The sequence below is a fragment of the Desmodus rotundus genome, chromosome 9 (genome assembly GCF_022682495.2).
Source record: "Desmodus rotundus isolate HL8 chromosome 9, HLdesRot8A.1, whole genome shotgun sequence".
Classification (NCBI taxonomy): domain Eukaryota; kingdom Metazoa; phylum Chordata; class Mammalia; order Chiroptera; family Phyllostomidae; genus Desmodus; species Desmodus rotundus.
Window position 1 is genome coordinate 91,074,695 of NC_071395.1, and position 20,979 is coordinate 91,095,673.

The following is a 20,979-nucleotide window of genomic DNA, read 5'->3' on the forward strand; positions in this document are numbered from 1 at the left end:
CTGTAGTTTTTCCTTGTCCCTGCCACCATGGTTATTTTTTAATTATACTAATGTTAAAATGAAAAACAGACTGACTTACATAAAGCCAGCTGTTTCTGATAATAAAATTCTTACAGTGGATTCTCATAGATGTGTAGTAAATTTATAGTAAATGTGTAATAAAATGAAAAATATTTGACAGTATTTTTATAGTAAATACTGGAACACATTTTGAGACTCTCTTTGTAATATTCTTTTATAAAGGTCTATGGCAGTAGAGGCCAAAGTGCCATTTGTTTAAAAGATATCTGTGGTGCAGGGTATCTTTTTATGAGAATTAAATTAGGTTATATGTGTAAAATGCCTATTGCCATGTTTAAGGAATGGAAGCTAAATAAGTAATACTAGTACGTGAATGACCAGCATAGCTAGCCCCTTTACCCTTCTAGAGACATGTTTCCTCTTATTTTTGCTCTTTTACTCTTGAACTTAGAGTCTAAAGAAATTTTTCTACATTAGCTCTGAGAGTGGTGAAAAGAGACTGCAAAGTAGTTAAAGTGTGGATTATTTTAAATGTGATTTCTGAAAGTTGGCAACTACCTGGTATTGCATTATTATGAGAGTGAAATGTAATTGTGGAAATTAGTTTGTTACAGTTCTGAGAAGGCATACTAGCACGGTAGTTAGCATGCCAGGTGAAATAGGCCAAAGCCAGGCAAGCCATTGCAATCAGGACAAGTTTGGCAGTGAAAGATACATGATTTCAGTCCCCAAATAATAAAAGCCACTTATTGTCTCATCCTCTTCTGTATCTGTTCTCTTCTTACCCTATTCTAAGACGTTCTTAGGTCTGCATACACTATCAATTAAAAATACCAAACTGAGTTCTGAGTACAGTATGTAGATCTTGTTAAATAAGAAAGGGCCAGCATTGACTTAAGTTTTGCCCCTTGGGTGAATGTAGAAGGAAGAGGAGGAAGGAGAATAAAGTTTTGTCTTGAGGTGGTGGTAGATGAGGTGAAAGTATTCAGTGGATATTTAGTCATAGAGGAAAGAATATGGACTGGTGATAGAAATAGTAATTAAAGCTGTTAAAATGGCCAGGCTTTTCTAAGGAAAGAGAAAGTAGCTAAGGAGCACAGATTGAGTACACTAGAAAGAAATACTAATTCTATGAGCAGTATCCTTAGAATTTGGAAAATAATTGGATGATTTCTTTTTTAATCTACTCCTGTAACTACTGTAGGTTTTCCCCACTATCCAACAGTAGAGCATTCATGAAACCTTTTGTAAACCTAAACTGGTTTAAAGCAAAGAAGTAGTTACCATTAATTTATATGGAAAAATTTTGAGCATTCCCAAAATTTAGCGCGCACACACGCACACACACACATCTTTATTTCATTCACCACAATTGAAATGCTTCATTACTTCCAGTTTTTTGATAAGTGTAACATCCCTACAAGCTCTCTTAAGGTCTTCTGTTGCTTCAGGACCTATCTCGTTAAGGAGTGCAAAAAATAAGTCAGAATAAAGCACAGATGCTCACAGACACAGTCCCATGCCCTGGCACTTGGTGCTGAGATGCTGAGCGTGGTTCTCAGGGAAGGCGCTGAGTGGTGCCCCTCTCACTGCTGGGGGCTCGCGAAGCCTCCAACAACTAGCTGCAAAACCAATGCTGAACACTGTTTTTGCTTTTCACCTTTTTTCATAAAAGCGAAAATCACCAACTTTCAAAAAACAAGGGATACCTGTGTAGAACTGATTTTAATAAATGCCAAAGAAGGGATATAGAATCTTATTCTATATTCTTTTTTATGTGTACAAACTGAGGTCATAAATCTTGAGAACAGTAGTCTTAAAAATCTTTAACACTTAGCCCCAACTGGAAAAGGTGTGTCATAAATGGCTTCCAGGATTTTTGAACCTGCTCTTGGAAACTAAAGTGAAAGATGACAAGACAGTATAAAAAAAATACTGGGGTTAAAAAGTGGCGATAATAGCCTGATTTTCGTTGTCATAAGACATTAGTAATGACAAATAATGACATTAATAGTTTGTGTTTTCAAATGACAGTAAGATATTATGAAATCTTGCATTGGGAAAATGGAAATGGGAGCATCATGTGTCTTTTATTATTTACAATGCAATTTATAATTCACAAACCTTAGACTTTTTGTGTTTTACAGTCTGTTGCCAGAATCGGCCAAACTGGAACAAAGTCTGTCTTCTCCCAGAGTGGAAATAGTCGAGAGGTAACTCCAGTTCTTGTTGCACAAACACAAAGTTCTGGCCCACAAACAAGGTATTTATTACGGTGTCATTATGTGATATTGTTCAGCTTTTCTTGCTATGCTTCAATATAGGCAGGTTTTGACTCTCCCAAGAATTCTACAATGACTATTATATATTTTGAATATATCACATTTGAAATTTCTAACTTATTAAAAAGACTAGTATAATTTTTAGTTGAGTATTATAATGAAAATCCAGACAAGAATTAGATATAAGCCAAAATTAAAGTGTAGACAGTACCATACACCCTCTGCATCTAGAGGAGAGTTCTTCCCTGACGCTTTCAGGTTCCTGCAGCCCCAGGCGTTCCTTACTTTGTGGTGGCCTGCCTGAGTATGCCTCCATTGGTCTCCACAAGGCCATCTTCCCTGTGTGTCTCTGTATCCAAATTTCCCTTTTCATTTAAAGGACATCAGTGATATGGGACCTAATGGCCTCATCATAACATGACTATAACTACAAATACCCTATTTTTAAATAAAGTCACATTCAAGGTACTAGGGGTTAGGGGTTCAACACATCTTTTTAGGAGATACAATTCAACCTATAGTATTGCTTTATTAACAGTTACTCTTTATTTTGTCTTTTAAGAGGTTGTTTGGATTTTATAGTATACATTTTAACTTATAAAAGTCTACCTTTAAGTAATAATATATATCATGCCGCATATAATAAAACCTTACTACAGGATATTTTCATGCTCTATTCCTAGTCTTTACACTAGTGTTTTCATATAGTTTTACTTATATGTATGTTACAAACCCCATGGCGCATTGTTAAAGTTTCTGCCTTAGTTCTTCTATAGAAATTTTGTTAAGTAATAAAAAGTCTATTTTATATTTACTCACATATTTACAATTTCTGGTCCTCTATATTTCTTTTCTTTTTTAGATTTTATTTATTTATTTTACAGAGAGGAAGGGAGGGAAGGAGAGAAACATCAGTGTGGGGTTACTTCTTGCATACCCCGCACTGGGGGCCTGGCCTGCAACCCAGGCATGTGCCCTAGACTAGGAATCGAACCGGTGACCCTTTGGTTCGTAGGCTGGCACTCAATCCACTGAGCCACACCGGCCAGGGCTGGTGCTCTTTATTTCTTCCTGTAGATCTAAATTTCAATTTGGTATCCTTTTCCTTCATCTTGAAGGAATTCTTTTAACATTTCTTGTGGTTCAGGTCTGCAGATCATTAATTTTTTTCAGTTGTTGTATGTCAGAAGAAAATTTTGATTTCACCATTGTTTTTGTGTTTGAAAGAAATGTTCACTGGATATAGAATTCTAGTAAAGTTTTTATCTACTTAAAGATGTTGCTGGACCGTCTTCTAGCTTGCATTGTTTATGACGGGAAGTCTGCTGTCATTCTCATTTCTGTTTCTCTGTATGTAATGTGTCTTTTTTCTCTGACTGTTTAAAGATTTCCTCTTTATCACTGATTTTAAGCCATTTGATTATGATGTGCTCTAGTATAGTTTTTTTCTTTCTTGGCCTTTGGATTCATTGAACTTCTTGGATCTGTGAGGGTTCCTGCTGCCCCCTTAGGTTTAGTTACTTGGTAAACAACTCACAGAATCTAGGAGAGTGTTCTACTTAAAGTTTTATTATAAAGGATACAAAGCACGATCAGTCAAATAAGGCCCATAGGATATGGTCTGGAAGGCTCCCGAACCCAGAATTTCTGTGTTCATTTCCTATGAAATCAAGATGTGTCACCCTTTAGGTACATCGATTTGTTTACCAGCCAGAAAGCTCAACTAGGCTTCAATGTTGACAGTTTATATTGGGGTTTTATTGTGTAGGCATGATAGATGCATCATTGGCTATGTGAATAAACTCAGCCTCCACTACTCTGCCCTTCAGAAGGAGGTCAGGCTGATATCACCAAGCCTAGAGCCTCAACCCTCTCTAATCACATGGTTGATCTTACCAGTATGGCTAGCCCCTCCTCTTGAAACTATCCGGAAGTCCACCAGGAGTCATGAACTCAGGTATAGTCCCAGGGGCCCACCATGAATAATAAAGACATTCCTATCACTGGGAAAATTCTGAGGGTTTAGAAGCTTCCTCCCAAGAACCCAAGACAAAGACCAAAGTCTTTATTATACATCACTCAAACACTTGCACTGGTCTGTTTTGCTGAAGACTCTAGGGAACTCTTCTGAAGGTCTTTGGAGCTCCTCCCCTCTTTGTAGCTGTCTCCTTCCCAGTACTCTGACCTACAAATTCTAGCTGCCTTGGCTTCCCTGAATTCTCAACATTTTCAGACCTGAGCTCTATTTGTGTTTCCCTTCCCTGCACTGCATCCTCAGAACTCTTCTCAGGCATGTGCTGCCTGCTGTCCAATGTCTGAAAAACATTGTGTACCTTCCCCTCAATATCGCTGTGAACCTTAAACTGCTCTTCAGAATAAATTACCATACTTTTCTGTGTATAATGTGCACTTTTTTGCCCAAATTTTTGAGGAAAAAATAAGGATGCACATTATACATGGATAGTACTAATTCCATATCTATAGAAATGTTTTTAATTCTTTTATTTATGCTTGTGCATTAAAAATGTAACTCTAAAAAGCAATAATGATATCAATATGCAAAATAATATCCTGGAATATGATCATTGGTTTTGTTTCTAAATATAAATAAGTAATTGAATTAAAAAATTTTTTTCCTGAAATTTTGGGCCAAAAACGTGGGTGCACATTATACATGGCAAAATACAGTAATTAAAAAGTTTATTTAGCCCTGGCTGGTGTGGCTTAGTGGATTGAGCACCGGACTATGAAGCAAAGGGTCTCTGGTTTGATTCCCAGTCAGGGCACATGCCTGGGTTGAGGGTCCAGTCCTTGGTAGGGGGCGTGTGAGAAGCAACCACACATTGATGTTTCTCTTCCTCTCTGTCTCTCTCCCTTCCTCTTGCTCTAAAATAAAGAAATCTTTTTAAAAAAATTTTGTTTTAAGTTTATTAAAAAAAAAAAATTGGTTAACTCAAATGACCTCACTTGCTGAAACCCTTACACTGAGATTATGTCATTTGAAAGAATTAAGGACAGTCAGGGTATTCCTTACTCACTGGTCAGACATCTCTTTTCAAAAGCCTCTCTGACCCAAAGTCAGGTAACTAGTAGGATTTCCCATAAACTATATACATTGTAAACACTTTACCCTATAGATTTGTCTACTCTCAATTAGATAACTTTAGGTTTTAAGTTTGCTTGCTTTCTAAGAATGAAATTCTTGTCATGTAGAGTTTGCCTTTAAAATAAAAAAGGTATCCAACTAATTATTAGATTTATTTTGCTATGTAAACCTTAATGTGGTGTTTGAATTTACAGGGAAATAACTTCTCAAATATCAGTTTTTCCGGTGGTATTTTTGGCAAATATCCCTACTATCCATGCCCAACTATATTTTCCTTTTTCTCTCATTTGCTGTAGTTACAAATGAGAGCTAGAGATAATTGGTTTATGGATGTGTTTACCATTTATTAACTCAGAATTTTTATGTGAGTTAAATTCAACAATAAGCAATTTTAGTTAGAGCGAAGATCTGTGGTATAATCGTTAATTTATGGAAACACAAATAGTATTTAAGTCTGAGTTTTCATAGAGGGATGAGAAAAGGACTGACCAAACCCATGAAGTTTAGAGTACAAACATGTTGGATACTTTTTGTATTTATTTATTTATTATTGATTTGAGAGAGAGAGAAACATCAATTTGTTGTTTCACTTATTGATGCATTCACTGGTTGCTTCTTGTACATGCCCTGACTGGGTATCGAACCCACAACCTTGAAGTATTGGGACAATTCTCTAACTAACTGAGCTACCCAGCCAGGACTTTTAAAAATTTGTTTAAATATACTTGAATTGAAGCAATAATTGTGGTCATAAATTGAGTTTTTAAAAAATGCCTACTTCTATAATTTTTTTAGTACAACACCTCAGGTCCTGAGCCCCACCATCACATCTCCCCCCAATGCACTTCCCCGGAGAAGTTCACGCCTCTTCACTAGTGACAGCTCTACGACTAAGGTAACGCTTCCCCCTAAAATGCCTGTTCATCCAACTCAATCTCTGATAAATAAGTGAGGTGGCTATTTTAAAATATTTTAGTATTTTTTTAAATTTGGGGGACCATCTATAACATTTGTAATCTTCTTGGTCCTTTAATAAATATTTTATAACATGGCTGAGATGAAAAGATTGTGGTGGAGAACAGATCAGTGGTTATTAGGAGTTAGGATTGGGGGTGTGGCTATTAAAGCAGAACTCAAGGGCATTTCTCTGTGCTCCAGCAGAACAGTTCTGTCTACTATGGTGGTTGGCTATACAAATCCAAACATGTGCAAAAACTGCTAGAACTGTGCACACCCCCCCAAAAAAATAGGTGCATGTAAAAAAAACGATGAAATCCAAATAAGATCTATAGTTTAGTTGATGATGTTATACCAGTTCTAGTTTCCTGCATTTGATGATGTGCTACCGTTATCAGATGTTATCATTGGTGAAAACTGGAGGAAGAGTAAATGGAAATTTTCTGTTTTCTTTGCACAATTGAAGGGTCTCATTATAGCTGATAAATTTTCTTGGTCTGTTGACAAATAATTATGGGCAATCTTTAACTTTGACTATATACAGATCAACTGTTTTATGGTGCTCTGATACAATTAAGTTGTATTGCATCTACTCACTTTCTTATTTTTAAATAATAAATGAAAATGATATATTGTCAGAAAATAACAATATTTAATGATAATTTATCTCAAACACTAGTTTATACAGATTATGTTCAGAATTATTTAAAATTAAATGACTTTTGAAGACTTTTGTCTTTATAAAATGTCTTCTGAGAAAAATATACATCGATCAAGATTGTACATCCAATTATGTCTAATATTTGAGAAAGGGCTGGGGAATGTCTAAAGTACAAGATTGTAACAAGTGTGGGGCTTTCCTCCTTTTTACAGGAGAACAGTAAAAAATTAAAAATGAAGTTTCCACCTAAAATCCCAAACAGAAAAACAAAAAGTAAAACTAATAAAGGAGGAATATCTCAACCTAACATAAATGATAGCCTGGAAATTACAAAATTGGACTCTTCCATCATTTCAGAGGGGAAAATCTCCACAATCACACCTCAGATCCAGGCATTTAATCTACAGAAAGCAGCAGCAGGTCTGTTTTAATTGCTAAATATCTTCTTTGTATTTTATTTTATTCAGTTTTTTTTAGTAAGTTGTTTTATGTTCTTTTCAAGTATCTTTCATTTTTTCCTAGATAGATGTCGGAATTTTTAATGAATTATTTTGTAATTAGCCTTTCTAGAAAACCAAACAGTTTTATTGTCTTTTCTCCTTTGTTTACTACATTGTTTTCTCCTAGAAGGTTTGATGAGCCTTCTTCGTGAAATGGGGAAAGGTTATCTAGCTTTGTGTTCGTACAACTGCAAAGAAGCTATAAATATCTTGAGCCACCTCCCTTCTCACCACTACAATACTGGTTGGGTACTGTGCCAAATTGGAAGGGCCTACTTTGAACTTTCAGAGTACATGCAAGTAAGTATGAGAAACAGTGATATATGCCTTTGTACGCATAATTGAAATTTAATTAAAATGCCTATGCTTGACAAGGCTAGATCTAAAAGGTCAATATTTATTATGTAACATCTTTATATCTTTACTTTCTCAGTATTATAATTTATAAATAGTTTTTTCTTGTGTTAGGGGGTGAGTGATTTAAATTCTTCAGGATTACTTGAGATAGATTTGTAGAGAACCCAAGTAAGTCATCCGTACATTGTTATGTGGAACACTTGTACTCAGTTGGATCTGAAAATATATGTTTATCATTAAATAGATATTTCTAGTCAAAATTCTTTCTACTATATTTAGAGTTCTTACTGGGATGAATATTTGGCACTTAATACATTTTATAAACTTGAGGGATGCTATGAAGAAAACTACGTAATCGAGGACAGTGTCCTTAACACAAAGCTTTTATCCTTTTAACTTTAACTACGTTCATTGTTTAAGTTACTTATTTATACCAGAAAAGGAAAGTATGATTAACCTAAAGCCAAAGAAAATTCTAGTATCTTTTTTTAAGATTTTAGTTACTTACTTTTAGAGAGAGGGGAATTGAGGGAGAATGAGGAGAGAAACAACGTGTGGTTGCCTTTCGCACGCCCCCTGCTGGGGACGTGGCCTGCAACCCAGGCGTGTGCCCTGACTGGGAATCGAATGGGTGACCCTTTGGTTTGCAGGCCCGTGCTCAATCCACTGAGCCACACCAGCCAGGGCACAAAATTCTAATTTTCAATTTAAATATTCTCCCTAATTTTTCCAAAACAGTTTCTCCCCTTGCCCCCCTCTAAATTAAAAAGCAAAAAAATTTTAGAAACCTATGTATTCATACAATTTCTCTAGTATAAATTACTTAAGATTAATAATGTTACTTTTCTGCCTTATTTGCTTTCAGTTCATTTATTCAGTATATATTTGAGTGCATATTATGTCCTGTACTCTCTTCTGGACTCTATAATATACAGCTAGACAGATTAATTGCTTGCCTTCGTAGAGTATACATTCTTATTCCAATAAAAGAGACAGATTGTGAGCCAGTAAATGTAAAAAGACAGACAGCAGTAAGTTATGTGAAGAAAAAATGAAGCATGATAAGGAGGAAATTGGGGGACAGTGAAGTGTGGTGCTATTTTTTAAAAGTGTGCTCAGAGAACGATTACTCCTTCCTTTGTCAGCCGTGTAAAGATCTAGGGATGGAATGTTCTTTCAGATAGAGAATAAATGCGGAAGGTTCCTGTTTGTGTAGTTTTGTGAAGTAAAGGAAAAAGAGTTGTAAACAGCTGTATCATTACGAGAAGACCCATGTTTGGATTACAGTCCTTTCTTGGTACACAGGCAAAAGCTGTGCTTGGCAAGCCCTTTTCAAAATTATTTCTAATATATTGTTTCATAGGTACTTTAAAATACATGAATTTTGTTGCTTCCTCTAATTATAGAGCAGATATAGACCCAGATATTTAACTGAAGAAAGCCTTTGTTTCAACTTAATTTTGGTTTTTCCCCTTGTCCATGCCACAGTCACTTTTCAGAAGAAGCAATAGATTCAGAAAAATTTGAAAACAAACATGTCCAGAACCTGTATTTGGCTAGTGATTAGGTCTGTTTTCTTGTAACCAATGCCTATTTGAAAAACGTACCTGTACTACTTTTAAGGGATTTCAAGGAAGTTACAAGTTATCAAGCTATCCTACATAGTATGTGACCATTTCTTAGAATTAAGTTCTGGTTTTATAACTATTTCCTTATTTTCTGTCATCTTCATTTCATTAAGAATAGACCAGATATTCCTTAATTCTAAATTAAACTTAACTTTCAGGATTTTGAACTTTCTAAATTGATAAATGAGGAAACTAATTGGTTTTATATAACCAAACTCTCAAACTTTAGGGAGGGAGAAGTATAGTTCTGAGAGCAGTGAGTATGGTGAGGAGGGACCCTAAGTCAGTGAGTGCTGCAGAGGAAAAAGGGCTTACTAGGCAGGGACACTCCTGACAGGTGACTCCTGACAAGTGTGACATCACTGGGTATATTCAGTGCTCAACATGCCTGAACCTGTTTTTCCTCTAAAGTTTTCAACTCAACTTCTTACTAAAAGTCAGTACAAAAATAGGTTTTGTGTTACAGAATTCATTCTTCTCTTACCTTTCCTAAGGGAGTTATCCTATAAAGCTATTATTAAAACTTTGAAATGTGTTTTTTGAGAATAAAATAATTGACTTGTCCTTTTTAACTTGCAACTTTGAATAGCTCTCTCTTTCTTGTGTCTGTAAATTTAAATTTTCTTTTCAAAATTCACGTTTCTACTATGACTTATGTACAGAAACTAAGTTAAGTGTGGATGTGATTAACATTTGACCTGCCACAAAAGGTTGCTCAATTTGGCCTTGCGTTATTACTAACTCACGTAAACATCGTAAAACAAGAGAGCATTTAGGTCCTACAAGAAGAGTGCCCAGTGCTCTCCCTACATATATGTAAATTGTGTCAACCTGTTTTTCCCTTACTAGTTTTTGTATTTCAGGCCGAAAGAATATTCTCAGAGGTTAGAAGAATTGAGAATTACAGAGTTGAAGGCATGGAGATATACTCTACAACACTTTGGCATCTTCAAAAGGATGTTGCTCTTTCAGTCCTTTCAAAAGACTTAACAGACATGGATAAAAATTCACCGGAGGTATGTTAACTGAAATGCTTGGCTTATGTAGCTATTTTTTGATCACCCTTACCAAATTGAGATGAACCAAATAATTCAAATGCTATTTAATATCACTCACACCCTCCTCTATAAGCAGGACTCAGAGAAGAAAAGAGTCCTAAAATAGATGTTGCAGATTCCCAAATAGACAAATCACAAAGTAGATACTTCATTCAGGATTGATCAAGATTTGGCTGTGTTAAAACTGCTGTTATCACCAAGATTAGGGTTCATTAACCAGAAATTATATAGAGTGAAAATTGCTCATTTTAAATTGAAATAAAATAGTAATTTTGTCATTTTTTAAATGTATTTATTTATTTAGAGAAAGGGGAAGGGAGGGAGAGAGAGAGGAAGAGAAACATCATTGTGAGAGAGAAACATCTGTAGGTTGCCTCTCATACCTGCCCTGACTGAACCCACAACCCAGGCATGTGCTCCGACCAGGAATGGAACTGGTGACCCTTACACTTTGCGAGACAGCACCCAGCCAATCGAGCCACACTAGTCGGCTTTAATTGTCATTTTAAGACATAGACACAGTTTATTTAGATGCTCAATCCTATCAGAATTGCATTTCAGTGCATCTCAAGAATATTTAGTGGTACTTTTATAACATATTTAAGCTTAGAATTTAAAGGTCAACTCTTATTATTCTTGGCAGTTATGTTCTAGTCTCCTTGAACAATGAGTTAGCAAATACCAAACCATGCTCCTTAGGGAAATAAACACACACACACATATCCCGATTATAAATTATAATCTTAAATCCTAAAAACAACTTGGCCTGGTACATTCTATTTATTATACAGAAGAGAAAATGAGCTGCAAAAGTGTTAAGGTGACTTGTCTGAGGCCGCCATACACATAGTGCCAGAGCTGGGATTCAGACTGTCCATGTGGCCCCAGAGCCCGAGCTCCTTGCTTGCGCTGTCCCCCTGCAGTCTGTCTTCTGATCGATCACTGACCTTCAAACGCGAGAAGGCAGAGAATTGCCTTTCTTTTACCTTAATTGAGAATGTGCCTGTTGGGTAACACATATTTTGGGTCCACTAAAGCACTACAAGTATTGACTTGGGTTTTAAAATAAATTTTAGCAAGTAGTCAATTTTGCAAATATGGAATCCGTGAATAATGAGGATTGACTGTATCTACTAAAACTCTTTAGTTTTTGTCTTTGTCTAATTTTAGCCATAGATTTGGTTTTGTTAGAAAAAAAAATAAAACAAAATTTTAATTGTGCATTTTTTGTTTGTTTTGTTTTTATTTTTTAAAGGCCTGGTGTGCTGCAGGGAACTGTTTCAGTTTGCAACGGGAACATGATATTGCAATTAAATTCTTCCAGAGAGCTATCCAGGTTGATCCAAATTATGCTTATGCCTATACTCTATTAGGGCATGAGTTTGTCTTAACTGAAGAATTAGACAAAGCGTTAGCTTGTTTTCGAAATGCTATTAGAGTCAATCCTAGACATTATAATGCATGGTAAGTGCTAATGAAGTGCAAATGCAATGTCTTATTGATGGGCTGATACTTAGTCATTTTTCTTGTTAGATCTCTTGTCGTAAATTTGATTACTGGTTGATAATGTCTAACCAAAGTGTTTTTTATGTGATGTTCATACCTGTAATAAACTCTTAAATTAGCTAATGATAACATAGAATACCAGATCCTTATACTCAACAGTTTCAACCTTTTCTCTCACCAGACTTTTGGAAATAATTGTGGGTTTTTTTACTTTGATTTGCTACTTTTTCTTAGAAAACTAAAATGATGATTAGGATGGAAAGTGGAGAGAAATAGTATAATTCACCTATTGTATAATAGAAAATAAACATTGAAAACTACCCACTAGTTGTTGCTCTTTGACAGTGTTTTAGTTTAAGTACTAGTTCTAGCTAATTAAATTTTATGAACTCAGGTATTCTAGTTTATTAAGTAATGTCTCTATTTTACCTTTTTATACTTGAACACAAGTAGACAAATGGGAAGTTACTATCTGGCTCATATTTTTATCGAACAAAGAAGACATGGGAAAGTTTATTCTTATTTCTGCCTCAACACTATGTTTACTACTGATGTTTTATTGTATTTTTCTTGACTGACTTAGTAGTTAAGATATCAAGAAGTGTTTGTTATTTTGGTATTGTAACTCTGGTAGATTTTTTTAGGTCAGACATAGGTTGTTGTTTTTCTTTAATCTTTTGGGTTAATCATTATAGCAGTTGAATTTTATTCTGTTTTCTCTCTAAATCTGAGTCATTAGATACCTAAAATATAGTTTTTGATTTATGTATGTATTTTTTAATTTTATTTATTTTTAAAGAAAGGTGAAGGGAGGGAGAAAGATGGGGAGAGAAACATGATGTGTAAGAGAAACATCCATCAGTTGCCTCTCACATGCCCCCTACAGGGGACCTGGCCTGCAACCAAAGCATGTGCCCTGACTGGGAATCGAACTGGTGACCTTTTGGTTTGCCGGACAACCCCCAACCCCCTGAGCCGCACCAGTCAGGACAATTTATGTATATTTTTAATGGATTTAATCTCATTTCTAAGTAATTAACATTGCTTATAAGATGGCCTGGTAAGGGCTAGGTTCTGCTGATACATTAAACAGTCAGGCCTTGCCAACGCTTGCCAACACTGACTGTCTTCACATAAATATACAGTTCTCCGATATTTTAAGAGTTCAGTTCTTAACAGGACTTCTGTTTTTTAGGTGTGTAGATAGAACTTGTGTTGTTTTTTAGATGCTATATTTCATTCTTATAAACCTTCACCATATCAAAAATTATGTTGTAAAAATAATTATCTCATTTGGTAAAAAGGAGGAATATTCAGACTGGCGGGCTTTTACTCAAAGAATTCAAATATTGAGTTATTTAGTTAATTCCAAGTATCTAACTAAACATTAAGTAAATTTGTTATTCCAACTCCAAAGTAGTCTTTCTTTTTTTATCCTCACCTTCACCATTACTAGTACAGAGCTTTTTATGCCCTTTCTTTACCTCTAACACCATTGTAATGAAAAAGCAAGCCACTCAAAGCAGATACAGTGTGCATGTTTTCTTATTCATAATGATGATGGGAACATCATGATTATGAACATCATCATTATCTCGCTGTAGCCAGGAGAGGTCTCCTTAACGTGTCACACAACTTAATGTGCCATTGCATAGCCTTTAAAATGTATAATTTTGAGGTCTATTTGGAGCCTTTAAAAATTACAATTGTTAAGTATAAATTTTGAAGTCTATAGGAGCATGTTTTCGATACAGTAAGTGGGGAGAGGGGAAGCTGAACATGACACTATGCAACTATAGTTGTATAAAATGTGTATGTACACATGTGGACGAAGAATATAGGAATAGCGTTGTTAGGACTTCAGGATTTTAGAATCATAAAGGAAGGATCTGGTTAGAATCCTGACTAGCTGTATATACAAGGTCTGTCCAGAAAAATTTCAGCCATTGTTAATATAACGAGAGCGGTTTGCATGACATTGATGTTACCTGGCAGCCAAGGAGAGTGGACTGGAATACACATGCATGAACAATGACAACTTCACTGTACTAGTTAGTGGGGGCAGAAGACGCCATTGAGTGAGCATGTGTACTGTGTGGCCATCACATTCAAAATGACTGAGGGAGTAGAGCAATGAATCTGCATTAACTTTTGCATTAAGCTTGAACATTCCTCCATGGAAACTATTCAGGTGATTCAAAAGGCCACAGCTATGGGCAACTGGTGATTGGCAGCTTCATCACAACAACATGCCCACTCCTGTGTCACGTCTGTCTCATGCAGAGTTTTTTTGGTGAAACATCAAATCACCCAGGTGACTCAGCCTCGCTACAACCCAGATTTGGTGCACTGTGACTTCCAGCTTTTTCCAAAACTAAAATGACCTTTGAAAGGGAAGAGATTTCAGACTGTCAATGAGATTCAGTAAAACATGATAGGGCAGCTGATGGCAATTGGAACTGTGTGAGGTCCCAAGGTGCCTACTTTGAAGGGGACTGAGGTGTCATTGTCCTGTGTACAATGTTTCTTGTATCTTCTTCAATAAATACCTCTTTTTCATTTTACATGGCTGGGTGCTTTCTAGACAGACCTCACATTTGGGCATGTTAATTTAACTTCTCTAAGCCTCAGTTTCCTTATTTGAAAATATGAATGATAACAGTATCTATCTCCTTGGTTCCTCCTAGGATTAAATGAGATAATTCACATAAGGCCTTTAATAAAGTTATTGGCACACACATAATAACCACTCAGTAAAAAGTAGCTACTAAACCTAGATTGTAGTAATCGGTTTAAAGATATGTTTTCTTTCTTCCCGCATTGTCATAGCATAATCTGATTGATTGATTTGATTTCTTATTTTTACTTGTAAAAGTGACTTGTCTAAAATGCTTGAATGATTTTTCTGTTTTTCTACTGGTTTATTAGATTCCATACATAATTCTTTTATTAGTTGAACAAAATTAGCCACCACAGTTTATATACCTAAAATTATACTTTTACACTTTCAGGTATGGTTTAGGAATGATATATTACAAGCAAGAAAAATTCAGCCTTGCAGAAATGCATTTCCAGAAAGCACTTGACATCAACCCTCAAAGTTCAGTTTTACTTTGCCACATTGGAGTAGTAAGTAGCTTTCTAAACATTGTTCAATTAACCTCCCTCTTGAAATGTGTTTATTTCCTTAATTACTATAATAAGAATTAGGGCTTTCTTGTTATCATTGTTGAAACAATGTCCTGGGTTCTTTTATAGCCAAAAATATCACCTTTTTTTTTGGCATAAAGAGAAATAACTAGAGTACCCTCATCCCTTGGGCAAGTCAGTTTCTCTGAGCTTCTGTTTTATGAATGACAAATAATACCACCTTGCCTACCCCATAGGGTTCTTAAAAGGCTTACTTGAGATCCTATTTTTGAAAGTACTTTTCCATGTTAATATTTCGCTCCTAAATTAAGAAATTAATATTTTAAGGCAAATGATTTCCTGTGTTTTAGCCTCTAAGTGATATAGGTATGTTAGAGCTAATTAAAATTCTTATAAGGCAATGTGGATCACCAATTTTATATTTATATTTTTTAAATGTATTTATAAGTTGTACTTTGATAGGAGAAAAGGTATGTTTGCTTTTTGAAATGTAATTTATTAGTTTCTCTGTGAGCATAGCACCCTAAGTTTCTGTTCTTGCCCTCTTACTCCTCTCTCCTCTCTCTCCCTCCCCTGCCCCTTTATCTTTCTCTCAGAAAGTTGGTTTTGTGGGAATAGGCATACCATAGGAGGAAATTATAATCTTTAGAATTTTACCATTCATTTTGGGGGAAGAATTATAGTTCTTTATAATTTTTTTTAATTGACATGGTAACTTTTATAATTGAATACTACACAAAAATACAGAGAAAATGTAAATATATTGACTTAAAAATTATTATTTTTGCCACTTATTATGAAGAAATCAAAGTTGGGTATCTCTTGGTGCCCGTTAGTAAAGTGGGACATTTTTTAAAATAGGCTTTCTTTTAAAGTTGTTGTAGAAGAGATTGTTTTTAACATTTTGAGTGGTTTATTGGAAGAAGTTTTCAGATAAGAGAATACACTTCCCTCTCTCAGGGAACTAGTATTTAGGATTTCAGTCCTGTGGGCAGAGTTGGCCACATGTAGTATAGTAATAACCTCTGCAGAGATCATTGCATAGATGAATTTAGCAACCAGATGTTGGCAGTACCTACTCTCACATTCTTGTTAAGTGGTATTTGTTAAAGTTCCATATCCGCTCACTCCGCTTTATTTTGAATATTCAGTGGACCCAAGGAGGAACATAACAGAAATATAGGTATATGCACATGAATGAATAGTGAGACTTGTGATTTTTTTTTAAAGTTATTTAAAATAAATTACTGCCCTGGCTGGGTGGGTGGGTTGGCTGGACCATCAGTCCCATGCACCAAAAGGTTGGGGGTTCAATCCCCAATCAGGGCACATGCGCAATCAGTGTTTCTCTCTCACATCGATGTCTCTCTCCCTCTCTTCCTCTGCCCCCCTCCTCCCCCTCCCTCCCTCCCTTCCCCCAGATCAATAAATATATCTTTGGGTAAGGATTAAAAATAAATAAATAAATAAATAATTTCCCAGTATTACAGATCAATGGTTTTAAAATATGTAAGACAGAAGAATTATTTTTACAATAAAATCCTAAAATAGTTAAAAGTGTAATAGTTCCAAGTGAAAATAGGTTAGTAAGGTTTAGAGCCAAATCCTTTAGGGGTTGTTGAACACAGTTTTCAAATGCCTAATACACTAATTAGAGGACCAGAATAGACATGTTGAAATTTGAGTATTATCTAGCTAAACAGTACAGATTTTCTTGTGAAGGGAAAACCAAAGTTTTTCGAGTCGTTTAGACTTAAAAGTAACCAAATATCTACTCTAAAGATAGAATCTTGATCTTCATTATGGATGGTGAACTGGGCTCCAGAGGACCTAGGTTTTGATCCCAGAACAAGTAATTTAACATCTCTGGACTGTGGTATTCTCTTCTTTAAAGTGAAGCAGTTGAACTAGAGTAGGAAGAGATCTTAGAGAGACTCTAATAACAGTTTGGTAATCAATTAAATCCACTTAACCTAGTGGGCAATCCAATGAAAGCATACAACTTTATCTGTAGTAGTTTTATTGTCTTTTGTTGGTTTTGAATCATACCATTTGGTTCTTACCTTTCTTCAAAAATACCGGAAGGAAATGTTAATAGGATCTTTATTTTTTTTACAGGTTCAGCATGCCTTGAAAAAATCTGAGAAGGCTTTAGACACCCTAAACAAAGCCATTGTTATTGATCCTAAGAACCCTCTATGCAAATTCCACAGAGCCTCAGTTTTATTTGCAAATGAAAAATATAAGGTAAGAGATATATATCTTAATGGTCTTCAGGTTTGTATGGCTTAAGAAGCTTTGACCCCTTTTTTAATAAGCTAAAACTTATTTATACTTTACTTTATATCTCAGTTCACTTCCCACTTTTTAAAAAGCTATTAATTTCATTGTCTTTCTAATTTCATTCTTGAAATATTCATAGGAAGGATGCATATGTGGATATTTAGGAATATGTGGTTGTCCCCTGTAAAGATTCCGTATGTAGAAAGATAGAAAGGCAGTTTTTCCATGAGAGAGTTATCTTTTTTTTTTTTAATTAAGATTTTATTTATTTATTTTTAGAGAAGGGGAGGGAGGGAAAAAGAGGAGAGAAACATCAATGTGAGAAACATTGATTCTTACTGGTTCGATTCCCGGTCAGGGCTCGAGCCTGGGTAGTGGGCCGGCCCCCAGTTGGGGGTGTGCGAGAGGCAACCAGTGTTTCTCTCCCTCTCTTTCTCCCTCACTTCCCTTCCCTCTGAAAATAAATAAATAAAAGCTTTTTAAAAAAATCACAAAAATGATACATGTTTAGTACATAAAGGAAAAGTATAGAGAGTTATAACACGAGCTTATAACAAAGGAGTCTGATGTGTTTCTCTCTTATTACTCTGTGTTTCAAATTATGGAGCTGTAGCCTGAAAAAAAGCAGTGAGGAAAGCTCAGGAACACTGAGAAAGTGAAGAGGCATAAAGTACCATGGGACTTTTGTTATCACTTACTCAATCTTAAACCATGAATACAAAGTTTTGATTTGAAATTCAGGTTATTTTTTAATACATTCACATTCTTCCTACTAAAAGGAGTAAACACTTAGAAATATATATGTTTACAAAATTTAAGCACACAGGAAAACTTGGACCAAGTAATTCATTTTAGTATTTAGTAGGTTCTTTCCCTAGAAATCTATTCTTCTTGGACTTACTGAAATTTCCTGAAAATCAAAAAAATGCAAAACCAGTGATAAGTTTAACTTTTTTCAAGAGCACTGAAATTATATAAAGGAATCAATGTATAATTTAGTCTTTGTCATTCAGTGATTCAAGTTGTACTTTATTTTTCTTTTTGAAGAAGTGGATGTCTAGTCTTACTGTTTTGTCCTTTTAATACAGCTCCTTTTAAATCTAATAAGTACTTCTAAACTTTTAATATACTCTTTGAGATGCTATATACTTGTAATTCAACATCTGTTTTCATATTTTTGCTTCATTGTACTTCTTTAGATATGTGGTCAGGTTCTTCAATTGAAGGAAATAATTTGACTTATTATTCTTAAAGCTATTTTAATGCCAACACACCTACCAGGTACACCATATAAATCACCCCTGTATTTGCTTCCAGAAGCTCACGTTCTAATCTGACCCATTGTCCAAACTCTGAGGGTTGTCATTTCTGAGTACCAGTTTGGGTCTTGGCTATATTGTAAGGTCTACTCTGATGCATGGATTGGATATGGGTACTATATCTAATATACTTATATTAAAATAACACAAAAAGGGCCATCATGAAAAATTACTGATTGCTTCTGAAATGTCTTGGCTCTCAAATGAACATTAATCAAATAGTGTCAGCAGGCTACCTCAGCATATCTGTGGCAAAACATTGCTAAACACCACCTTATTTTAATATGTTGTATTGGTATCTAATGATGGAAGTCTCAGGTCTTTTAAGGCAAAAATGAGAATTATAATGCTACATTAGACACTATTTCTCATGAGTCGGGGGCATGAGAGATGCATAAAATTTTGATAACAATTATAATATGCACACACAGAAAGAAAATTATATGTGATGTAGCAGTGGAGAAGGATTGGGGAACACTGTCCAGAGTAAGATTACTATGAAGCAGTGGTAATCAAAGGTGGTCTGCAAACTTCTGGAGGTCCCCAAAAACCCTTTCAAGAAGTCCACAAGGTCAAAACTATTTTCATAATAATATTTAGATGTTATTTGCCTTTTTTTTATTATCTCACGAATGTACAGTGGAATTTCCCAAAAGCTTCATGACATGATATAACAGATTAAATACAGAAGCATAGAAGAGAGTCCAGCTGCTTCTATTAACCACAGATTTGCCAAAATGTTGAGCAGTGCCACTCTTCACTGACTTATTGTTATGAAAAATTTATTTCTAATTAAAAAAGTACCTGTTAACATGTAATGGGCTTATTGTTACCTTTAAATTAATAATGGATCAGCCCTGGGTGGTGTGGCTCAGTGGATTGAGTGCTGGCCTGCAAACCAAAGGATCACCAGTTCGATTCCCGGTCAGGGCACATGCCTGGGTTGCAGGCCAGGTCCCCACTTGGGGGCATGTGATAGGCAGCCAGTCGATGTATCTCTTGCACATTGATGTTTCTCTCCCTCACTTTCTCCCTTCCTTCCCTTCTCCCTAAAAGTAAATAAAATCTTTAAAAAAATTAATAATGGATGAATGAAAAATTTTAATTTCTCATTAATAGCTATAACCCACATTAACAAAAATTCTTTGGGTTATTCATTAAGCTTTCAGTGTGTAAAGATATCCGGGGCCAAAAATTGTGAGAATTGCTGCTTTGCAGTATTAAAATCAGTCTCAGGCTTCTTCATCGTGATACGCAGTAATATCTGACAGGTGTACCTGAGTGGTCTTAAGTAACTAACATCCATGATACTCTATTCCATGTATATTTTATAACATTAACACAATGAAAGGAAAAAAACGTCTACCTCATGGAATCTTCCTCATTTGTAAAAAATCTTTCATTTCCTGACATGCAGGTGTGATTCTCAGACACGTTCAGCTAGGCAGTGTGTTCAGTTTAATTTGGGTTGCCAGCAGTTAGGAAGAGGGTACTGTGCCAAGAACACACTAGAGCCTCCTACATTTACTCATGTAAAAAATAGCATTTTAGCCTTGGCTGGTGCGGCTCAGTGGATTGAGTGCCGGCCTGTGAACCAAAGGGTTGTTGGTTCGATTCCCAGTCGGGGCACATGCCTGGGTTGCAGGCCAGGTCCCCCATTAGGGGGCGTGTGATAGGCAACCACACATTGATGTTTCTCTCCCTCTCTTTCTCCCTCCCTTCCCCTCTCTCTAAAAATCAATAAATAAAATCTTAAAAAAAAAAAAAAAAAAAAAAAAAAAAAATAGCATTTTAAACCATATACTGCCTGTGAAAGTGTGTGTGTTTTGCCTTCACTCTTCTTTTTTATTTCTCTTTTTACTGTAGAAAATTTCAATTACCACTGTAGTAATGAATCCTTGTGAACGTACCACCCAGCTACTTTCACACGACTTCACACACAAAAGAGATTTTAAATAAATCTATCGTTTTAGGTAATGCCAATAAGAAGTTACAAAAGCCAAGAAATAAATTTGACTTTAGCTTAAGGGGGATGGCATATAAAATTTTTGGAACTGTGAAATAGGATTAATTCCTCATACTTTATACCTTTTTAGAGAAATAAAACCAGTCTTGTACCAATCAGTGAAGAAAGAAATTCCCTTATGTTAC

General features: G+C 35.4%; 1 protein-coding gene across 7 annotated transcripts in view; it reads left to right on the forward strand.

Moving 5' to 3' along the window:
- The window catches only part of CDC27 (cell division cycle 27), a 51,835-nt gene that overhangs the window by 24,626 nt on the left and 6,230 nt on the right, over positions 1-20,979 (forward strand). For 2 of the 7 annotated variants that reach the window (XM_024572987.3, XM_045182331.2), the window contains exons 9-16: positions 2,151-2,284; positions 6,205-6,304; positions 7,240-7,447; positions 7,655-7,827; positions 10,376-10,528; positions 11,826-12,034; positions 15,088-15,205; positions 17,345-17,473. In XM_024572987.3, the coding sequence (XP_024428755.1) occupies positions 2,151-2,284; positions 6,205-6,304; positions 7,240-7,447; positions 7,655-7,827; positions 10,376-10,528; positions 11,826-12,034; positions 15,088-15,205; positions 17,345-17,473 (1,224 nt within the window). The remainder of the gene's footprint in view (positions 1-2,150; positions 2,285-6,204; positions 6,305-7,239; positions 7,448-7,654; positions 7,828-10,375; positions 10,529-11,825; positions 12,035-15,087; positions 15,206-17,344; positions 17,474-20,979) is intronic. The other 5 variants (XM_045182332.2, XM_024572989.4, XM_045182333.2 and 2 more) reach the window with 3 other exon arrangements.